The sequence below is a fragment of the Achroia grisella genome, unplaced genomic scaffold, assembly GCF_030625045.1.
Source record: "Achroia grisella isolate CSIRO2021 unplaced genomic scaffold, CSIRO_AGI_Agris_v1 utg862, whole genome shotgun sequence".
NCBI classification, from domain to species: Eukaryota; Metazoa; Arthropoda; class Insecta; order Lepidoptera; family Pyralidae; genus Achroia; species Achroia grisella.
The window spans coordinates 28,568-39,403 of NW_026713046.1; the positions used below are offsets into that span (position 1 = coordinate 28,568).

The 10,836-nt window shown below is 47.5% G+C and overlaps 1 protein-coding gene across 1 annotated transcript; it reads right to left on the reverse strand.

Moving 5' to 3' along the window:
* Positions 1-1,592: 1,592 nt before the first annotated feature.
* Positions 1,593-4,007, reverse strand: LOC131852806 (uncharacterized). The gene has a single exon (XM_059203541.1). It carries the CDS (start codon positions 4,005-4,007, stop codon positions 1,593-1,595), a length of 2,415 nt encoding a protein of 804 aa, XP_059059524.1.
* Between the last annotated feature and the right edge of the window lie 6,829 nt (positions 4,008-10,836).

The window sequence follows — 10,836 nt, forward strand, 5'->3', positions numbered from 1 at the left end:
TGCTCGCCTCCTCCAGCGCCACACAGTCAAGTCCGGGTTCGGCACTCCACACACAAACAGTCCCGTGTCCACACACTTGCGGAGCCCACACGGCTCCGCCAGGGGCCACAGTCCTGTCGGCGGCGGCGGGAGCAGGCCACACCCGCCGCATGCCAGTCCTCTCCATAGCCCTCCACAACAAGTCCCGCGGGACACACCAGCGGCGCCCACCCGGCTCCGCTGGGTCTCCGCGGTCCCGACGGCGGCGGCGGGGGCCAGGCCACACCCGCCGCAAGCCAGTCCACACAATTGTACCGCGCGGCGCGACGCCGAGCGACGCATCGAAGCGACACCGGGTGCGCCGCGCGGTCCTCCAAATGGTCCCGCGGGACGCGCCGGCGGTGCCCACGCGGCTCCGCCGGGTCCCGCGGTCCCGCACCGGCGGGGGACGAGCCACGCCCGCCGGCGCCACCACACACAGTCCGCCGCGACACACCGACCCGCCGAGCGGCACCAGCGGCCCCGCGGGCACCGAGCGGCCCCGCAGCGGCCCCGAGGCGCCACGGAGGCGGTACCCGGCGCGCCGCGACAGTCCGTCTCGCATAGCAACAGGGCACTGCCTCACTATTGCTATGGCGACTCACCTCAGTCCGTGTATTGCGCGTGGGCGGGGGCCGAGCCACACCCGCCGTTCGCACAATAAGTCCACTCCGGTAGCAACAGGGGCCACCTGCCCGCTGTTGCTATAGTGTCACTGTCACTCACTTCGCACAAAGTCACTTTTTCAGTCACACGGTGTGCCATCTGACAGGGTCACAGACACGACCGCCAAATGACACATCATTTGACCTACTTCCGTGACCTCACTCGCGATGGCGTACGAAACACGGAGAACAAGTCTCGACGTGTTCGCAGCGCGACTCCCGGAGCCGCCAGAGCGGCGCCGGGCCCCGCCGACGGACGCCGGGCGCCCGCGGAGCGGACGGCGGCGGCCGCGGAGCGACCCGGCACCGCTCCGGAGCCACCGTGCGCACGTCCGCACGCCACGGCGGCTCGAACGCGACTCCAACCTAACCTAACCTAACCTAACCTAACCTAACCTAACCTAACCTAACCTAACCTAACCTAACCTAACCTAACCTAACCTAACCTAACCTAACCTAACCTAACCTAACCTAACCTAACCTAACCTAACCTAACCTAACCTAACCTAACCTAACCTAACCTAACCTAACCTAACCTAACCTAACCTAACCTAACCTAACCTAACCTAACCTAACCTAACCTAACCTAACCTAACCTAACCTAACCTAACCTAACCTAACCTAACCTAACCTAACCTTTTTTTTTTTTTTTTTTTTTTTTTTTTTTTTTTTTTTTTTTTTTACAAGGGGAAATCCGTCATGGAGACCCGCACCCCCCGGGGGAAGCGTGGGGGTACTGCCGGACTCCTACCGGCTAAAACCCCTTGGTGTCCTCCGAGCGCTTTGGTGCCAGGGTTACGGGATCATGATGATATTCAACCGTAAACCCCGGCAGCGCGGGCTCTTCAGCCCAACTCCTGAGTGGCACGCGCGGACACCACGCGCGCCAACTCCTGGCCTCATACCTCCTTAGGTGACAGCTGACGCCCCCGCGTCAGCTGCCGCAAGGCCCGTGGTAGGAGGTGACGGGCCGGTCTCGGCCTCCATCTCCTCCACTCTCGCCATTTTCGGCGGGCGACACCCTTTGGTGCTGCCCATACGGTGGTCCGCCTTCTTCTTCGCCGCCGCGCAATAGGGGCAGTGCGGCGAGGGGGCGGTGCACGATGCGGCCTTGTGGCCGTCTTGTCCGCAGCGGAAACAAGCTCCGCCGCGGTCCTCCTTGGCGGTGCACCGCTGGCCCACATGACCTGTGAGCAGGCAGCGGTAACACCGCATCGGCCGGGGGTCCAAAGACCGCACCCGTGCCATTGTCCACCCCACTCTGAGCTTGCCGGCGTCAACCAGCCGCTTGACAGCTCCAATAGGGCACCGCGCCCAGATGGAGCCACTTCCTGAGGGAGAGCGCCGGATCTCCCCCGTTTTCACGGAGGCCTCGGCGCAGTCTCCCTCGCGCGCAACAGCTGCCACCACTTCAGCTGCCGTTGTGGCGTCGTCCAGATCCAGGATGCGGATTTCCGCAGACTTCACTGGTCTGGACACGCTGACCACACCCGCCGGTATGACTTCGGCCAGTTTAGCGGCAAGAGCATCAGCCTTCCTACCACTCTCCTCCACTGGTCCCGGCACCTCGAGTATGCGGGACCCCGTTATGGCCAGCCTAAAGCCCAGCTCGGTGATTCCGAGGGCATCCAACTTGATCTTCTGTTGGGCCTCTCGGAGCACCGAGCTGTAGCTCGATCCCGCCTCCGCAGCTCCCGGCTGCAGTGTCAGAACTACCGCCGAGGATCGCGGGGAACGGAATTGACGCTTCCGTGCCCTTTTCCTCTTGGTGGCCTCACTCTGGGCCTCCGTAGTGGCCTTCTTCTGGCCTGTATTAGCCCCGCCTGTGGTTGCTTGTGTAGCTGGGGCCGACTTCTGACCCTTCGCTGCACTGGCCCGTTTTCCTCGCCGGACTACGGTCGTCCATTGCTCCGATGTAGATGGCGCCGGCTGAGAAGCGCTCACCCCTGCTCTACTAGTACTGGCTACAGGGGCCGTACTTCCTCCTTTCTTGGCTGCTCCAGGTGTTCGGGGTGCAGCTGTGGTCCTTTTTGGCGGCGGGTTTTGAGACCTGCCGACAAGCTCCTCAATCCGCTCAAACCGGGCATTAAAAATGTCCCCGATTTGGCGGACTATTCTCGCTTCGACACCCTCAGTGATTACCGGCGTTTCGCGCGGCTCAGCACTTTGGGCGCCGGATGTCATATCCATGGCCGCACTATGTGGCTGATTCGCCAGTGCAGCTTTGGCTGCCGCCAATTCATCAAGCGCTGTAGTGAGCGCCAGGCGGTCCTCGTTACTCCTTTTTAGTACCTCCTGGTAGGAGTTTCGGGTGGCGGCAATCTCCCGCTCCCACTCCGCCCTCTCGGCCTTGAGCATCGCTAGCTCGTTCATGTCCTGGCCGGCGGACCCCATGGTCTTCTTCTTGAGGTCCCTTAGCTCCACATAATATTTTGCGGATTCCTCTCTGATGCCCGTCATCAATTCGCGCATATCCGCCATGTCGCGTGCCAATCGGGAATTCTCCCGGCGCAGTGCTGCGCACTCGGTTGATGCGGTCCTTCCCGCCAGAGATTCAGACGCCGCACGGATGGTAGCGACGGCGTCTTTAATCTCCTTCACTACTGTGCCCTTCAAGTGGCCGGACTTCTTCACGGCATCGAGCACCTTCAGGGCACAATCCTGGATGTCCGAAACCAGGACGTCGGAGCGCTTCGCATCCTCGTCTGAGGGTCTGCGGGTGGTAGGGCGCTTCGCCGGTTTCGGGGTAGCCACTTTTACTGCAGCTGCCGCCTCCAACTCCATATCTCTCTGGGTAGCGGCAGCCAACTCGGCCTTCGCCTGCACCAAATCGGGGTCATTATCACCCCTCGTTGTTTTCTTTGGCCCGGCACTACTGCCACCCACTTTTGTGACGGGCGTCCTCCTTGCCGCAGATGGTGTTGCGGGTTTTTGTCCCGGTGTTTTAAAAACGATCTCGGGTGCGTCATCCTCCGGTTTCGACTTCTCAACGATCCGTCTCTTGCGCTGAGATCGTCGTTGCGGCAACGGTGTTGATGTGCCGGCAACGTCGCTTCCTACTTCAGAATCCAAGGAGAGACTCGATCCGGAGAAATCCGAATCTAATCCCTCCATTGCTTCTGCCTCCATTTGGTCCAGCAGCCTCTCCACAAACTCCCTCCTCGCTGCATCTACCTCCTCCTCATCCTCCCACTCATGGCCTAACTTGTCCCCCCCAGAATACTTGGGACAGCCCACCCCCGGCGAATCCGGTGCGGTGGGGAAGGATTCTCCAGCGTTGCTGGTACCTTCCTGGGGTAATACGTTTCTTTTAGGTTCTGCCATGTCATCTTTTCCCTTTTTTACCCGGGTGAGGTCCCGCGGAAGACGAAAACGAAAACGAAGAATAAGGGGACAGAAAGGATATAGGACAGGAAAGGAAACAAAACATAAAACAAAACGAAGAAAACAAAAACAAAAACCAAGAAGAAACTATGTACATATTTACAACCTAAACCTAACTATTTACAAATAAATAACTTAACCTAACTATATACACACACTATTTACACTCCTACCTACTCGCCGGACTATCGGCCGACATAGTAGCAGTATCCCGAAGGAACGTCTACTATCCCGCCCAGGGCGTACCAGAACCAAACCATTGCTCGGCCACCGTTCCCCGCGGACGTATCCACGAGGATGGGGAAGCCTCCCAATGGCAGGCCCATACTTGGAGGTTGCCCGACACACGCCCCAACCTAACCTAACCTAACCTAACCTAACCTAACCTAACCTAACCTAACCTAACCTAACCTAACCTAAACTAACCTAACCTAACCTAACCTAACCTAAACCTAAACCTAAACCTAAACCTAAACCTAAACCTAAACCTAAACCTAAACCTAAACCTAAACCTAAACCTAAACCTAAACCTAAACCTAAACCTAAACCTAAACCTAAACCTAAACCTAAACCTAAACCTAAACCTAAACCTAAACCTAAACCTAAACCTAAACCTAAACCTAAACCTAAACCTAAACCTAAACCTAAACCTAAACCTAAACCTAAACCTAAACCTAAACCTAAACCTAAACCTAAACCTAAACCTAAACCTAAACCTAAACCTAAACCTAAACCTAAACCTAAACCTAAACCTAAACCTAAACCTAAACCTAAACCTAAACCTAAACCTAAACCTAAACCTAAACCTAAACCTAAACCTAAACCTAAACCTAAACCTAAACCTAAACCTAAACCTAAACCTAAACCTAAACCTAAACCTAAACCTAAACCTAAACCTAAACCTAAACCTAAACCTAAACCTAAACCTAAACCTAAACCTAAACCTAAACCTAAACCTAAACCTAAACCTAAACCTAAACCTAAACCTAAACCTAAACCTAAACCTAAACCTAAACCTAAACCTAAACCTAAACCTAAACCTAAACCTAAACCTAAACCTAAACCTAAACCTAAACCTAAACCTAAACCTAAACCTAAACCTAAACCTAAACCTAAACCTAAACCTAAACCTAAACCTAAACCTAAACCTAAACCTAAACCTAAACCTAAACCTAAACCTAAACCTAAACCTAAACCTAAACCTAAACCTAAACCTAAACCTAAACCTAAACCTAAACCTAAACCTAAACCTAAACCTAAACCTAAACCTAAACCTAAACCTAAACCTAAACCTAAACCTAAACCTAAACCTAAACCTAAACCTAAACCTAAACCTAAACCTAAACCTAAACCTAAACCTAAACCTAAACCTAAACCTAAACCTAAACCTAAACCTAAACCTAAACCTAAACCTAAACCTAAACCTAAACCTAAACCTAAACCTAAACCTAAACCTAAACCTAAACCTAAACCTAAACCTAAACCTAAACCTAAACCTAAACCTAAACCTAAACCTAAACCTAAACCTAAACCTAAACCTAAACCTAAACCTAAACCTAAACCTAAACCTAAACCTAAACCTAAACCTAAACCTAAACCTAAACCTAAACCTAAACCTAAACCTAAACCTAAACCTAAACCTAAACCTAAACCTAAACCTAAACCTAAACCTAAACCTAAACCTAAACCTAAACCTAAACCTAAACCTAAACCTAAACCTAAACCTAAACCTAAACCTAAACCTAAACCTAAACCTAAACCTAAACCTAAACCTAAACCTAAACCTAAACCTAAACCTAAACCTAAACCTAAACCTAAACCTAAACCTAAACCTAAACCTAAACCTAAACCTAAACCTAAACCTAAACCTAAACCTAAACCTAAACCTAAACCTAAACCTAAACCTAAACCTAAACCTAAACCTAAACCTAAACCTAAACCTAAACCTAAACCTAAACCTAAACCTAAACCTAAACCTAAACCTAAACCTAAACCTAAACCTAAACCTAAACCTAAACCTAAACCTAAACCTAAACCTAAACCTAAACCTAAACCTAAACCTAAACCTAAACCTAAACCTAAACCTAAACCTAAACCTAAACCTAAACCTAAACCTAAACCTAAACCTAAACCTAAACCTAAACCTAAACCTAAACCTAAACCTAAACCTAAACCTAAACCTAAACCTAAACCTAAACCTAAACCTAAACCTAAACCTAAACCTAAACCTAAACCTAAACCTAAACCTAAACCTAAACCTAAACCTAAACCTAAACCTAAACCTAAACCTAAACCTAAACCTAAACCTAAACCTAAACCTAAACCTAAACCTAAACCTAAACCTAAACCTAAACCTAAACCTAAACCTAAACCTAAACCTAAACCTAAACCGCAGGTTTCGTTTCAACTTCTATTGACTTATTGGATTGTCAGAACGAAACTATATCGCGTTGTACGCCTGTGCCTTTCGCGCTGCGTTTGCGCCATCTATTGTGCGGTAGGGATACTTCTTGTGCATCTGTAATGGCCCGCCATCTAATGTGCAATAGGATACTGGTAAGATGTTGGTTTATTATACCTACTTAAATAATAAGAAATATATGCATCGCGTCTTTTGGGCTGCGGTGGTGCGCTCAATCACACTCATCCATAGTACTCCTCAACACCACTCACTCCACCACACTCTCTTATACTATATTTATACATTTGAAGAGAATATAAAAGTATATAGAAAGTGGCCGGTAACAAAAAAAAAAAAATTTGGTATTTAGATTAGCTTTTGTTTTGTTTTGTTCTTTTGGTTGTGTATTATTTGTGAATATTTTCTCTTATTATTAATAATGGAACGTCCAACACGTAATTATTTATTTATTTGGGCACACGTACAGCGGCGAAGTTGTTAAGACGTAACCATGGAGTTCGTACATCTCACTGGACTGTGCATACAGTGCTACGAAGAGACCAGCAACGGCCGTACCATATTCAAAAGGTGCAAGCCTTGGTTCCTGGCGATTCTTCGCCGTGTTATGTACTGTAAATTCAAATTCAATTCAAATTCAAAATTCATTTATTCATGTAGGATATTTTAGCCGCTTATGTAGATGGTTAATAAACTGCTAAAGAGTGAACCCAAATTTCATCAATAAAATCCTTGGAACAGTTTTTTTTTTTTTTTTTATCGGCGCGTGTGAACGGACAACGCTATTTGGAGTTTCTATGTGACGAAGTGGAAGGTGTCCCATTGGTTCATTTACCGAGAATTTGGTTTCAGCATGATGGCGCTCCCCCGCATGTTGTGTGCTCGGTACGATAACATCTAGATGAAACCTTCCCTGATCGCTGGATTGGAAGATTCGGGCCTCATCCATGGCCAGCGTGGTCCCCTGACTAAACTCCAACAGCGAATAAGTGAGGGATTTCATGTGTTAAGGAGCGATATTAATGAACATTCCACAATAATAACTAGGCTTCATGCGGAGACCATGCGTCAAGTTGAAATTTGTCTCAAAAGACCTTTTTTTTTTTTTTTACAAGGGGAAATCCATCATGGAGACCCGCACGCCTCGGGGGAAGCGTGGGGGTACTGCCGGACTCCTACCGGCTAAAACCCCTTGGTGTCCTCCGCTCGCCACTAGCGCCGGGGTTACGGGATCGACGTAGCAGTTCACCGCGACCCCGGCAGCGCAGGCTCTGCAGCCTCCTCCTCGAGTGGCGCGCGCGGACACCATGCGCGCCTACTCCTAGCCTCACCCTCCTTAGGTGATGGCAGACGCCCCCGCATCTGCCGCCGAGAGACTCTGGGTCGGTGGCGACGGGCCGGGCTCGGCCTCCATCGCCTCCGACTCCTCCGCCCGCGCCGTTGCCCCGCTTCCTCGCGAGCAGTCCTTACCGCTGCCCACTGAGTGATTCGCCGGACGTCCCGCCGATGCGCAATAGACGCAATGCGGCAGGCTTGTGCAACCAGCAGCCTTGTGGCCTTCTCCACCGCAGCGGAAGCAGGCCTGACTGAGGTCCACCGCCGACTTACACTGTGCACCCACGTGTCCCTGCAGTAGGCAGCGGTAACAACGTGCGGGCTTCGGATCTAGCACCGAAACCCATCCCACCTTAATCCGGGCCTCCGTCTCGAGCTTTTTGGCGGCCACCACTGGGCAACGAACCCATGCAGCCGCAGTGCCCGACGCCGATCGGCGGATTTCCCCCACCTTGATGTCCTGCTCCGCGCAGCCACCACTTCGAGCCACAGCGACGACGACATCCGCCGGTGTGGTCGTGTCGTCAAGGCCCACTATCCTCAAGCCCGCCGTCTTCACCGGACGCTCTCGTCCGGTGAAGACCTGTACGACCTCCGCGGGCAGGACCTCCCTGAGCTTTTCGGCAAGGGAGTCCGCCTTGTCACCACTAGCGGCGCCTGGCAACTCCAGGATTCGCGCACCAGTGATGGCATCTCAAAAGACCTAAGAGAACCTAAGGTAAGATCAAATTTTTTTTTTTTTTAATGGTAGGTTCTGAACATACATTTGGTTGTTAACTTATTTACCACACGCCCACACACCAGCGCTTTACACACACAGAACAGCCTGTGATAACCTACGTCGTAAGCGTTTGCTTTAATAAACTGCCATCTGATTCAGACCATTCATCTGAACCAGCTGTTTTAGTTTTGGCCAACCAGTCCCTTACACCCTGTATATAAGAAAATAATATCTAGACACGCGGCAGCGTGTCAAGCCGAGTTTCAAGTAAACTGGCCTGCAGCACCGTGTGTATATTTACACGAACCATTTGGAGCCACTTTTGACCCCCTCATAACTCAAAAACTCTATCACACAAACCTGTCAAATTTGGTTTATATATTGAGACTTGCGAGATAAATATGTGTTCCAAATTTCATAAACATATCTCAAACGGTTATTTAGATATTAATGTCCAAAAATCGTCATTTTTATCACTGATCAACTATAGATCAAAATTATAACCCACTTCCAGATGACCTAGGAAGTTCAAATTTGGCATGCAGATAGGTAATTAGGTGAATATAAAGGAAAAAATCTGAAACTGGTAAATTGTTATCATTTTAGTACAATTTTTCACTTTAATTGATTATATTTCAACTTATACTGGACGAATACTAAAATTCTATGAAAACGTCGATAGCCACCAATTGACCTTGATCCCTGGCGAAAAATCTCTTCTTGTACTGGACGGAAAGTAATATTGTATGAAAACGTCGATCATTACCAATTTACGTTGACCCCTTCACATCAGTGTCGATAACTAGCAAACACAAATATTGCATTGAGCGGTAAACACTAGTTGCTATAATTTAGATTCTGTCTAAAATATACTCGTACTTATAACTAGGAGTATAGTCGAATTTCGTATTTATTATGTTATTAACTGAGATTTGGTATTAATTATTATTTCAATATTTAGCGCACATCGATAGTGTAAAATCATTATTTTTATAAATAATTATTAAATAATAGACATTTCGGTATAGGGCGCCGCGGCGCCGTGTGGGAGCGGAGCGATAAAACGTTGACGCGAACCTGTCCGAGCGAATGGCAGCCGCCCTCATATGTCTCAATGTTTTGTTTCTCGATATCTAACCTATAAGGTTGCGATTTATGCTACGAAATTTATAGCTTTCTTAAATTATACTTATATATTTGTGGTTATATTATTATTACATTATTTTAGTAAATACGTATGGTATAGACAATAGTTTAAACCAAAAATTAATAACAATTTTAGTATAGTTATAAGTAGGAATGTATAGTTAACTCGAGAGTGAGAACTTATTGGTAACAAATTGTTTTCTTGAGAATTCAATAGATAACAGTCAATTTGTTACATAATCGTCTTTACGAACTATAACGTGTCAATACGAAGTTTCAGATATTAAATAATGTATATGTTGAAAGAGAACAATTCCGTATTTGCTTAACATATGCTATTACTATCCACAAATCACAAGGCCTTAGTTTTGGCAGTCCTCTTCTCAACATAGGCTCCTCTATATTTAATAAAGGGCAGGTTTACGTTGGACTCTCCAGAGTTAAAACCTTAGATGGGGTACGTCTTAACAATTTAGATCCAAGTCACGAGAGCTCTATTGTAGAGTACAACCATCAGTGGACGTTATACCGCCCCGATTTTCCCAAAAATTCCTGATACTGAATTTGCTTTGGACTTCAACATTTAAAAGTTACAAGAAAATATAGAAAATAACACAAAAAAAAGACAATTATACCCCGTAAATATACGAAAATACAGTAATTTATCAAAAATAATTTGGTATTAATTTAGTTATAAATATGTACCTCGTATAATTTATGTACAAAAAGTAATGATATCCCATCAAAAACATAAATGTGAAATGATAGCCGAGTTTAATATTATGATATATGCCTTGATTGTTGACTTCTACGACAAAAGAGATGAGATCTATATGGGTGCCAAGTTCAATGGTCTGTCCTGAAATGTATTTATAACAATATAAAATATCATTTCTTCTTATAACTTAGGATAATATACTGTAGCCTAAGGTCTAACTTGGCTAGTTTTCATATACGAAATATACTGTAGCCTTCGCAAGTTCTAAACATGTTACTTGTCGGTTCCTATTTTAATATTAATAGTAACTAGCAATCGAAAGTAATAATTGGTATATGAGAACTGGCCAAGTTAGACCTTAGGCTACAGTATATTATCCTAAGTTATAAGAAGAAATGATATTTTATATTGTTATAAATACATTTCAGGA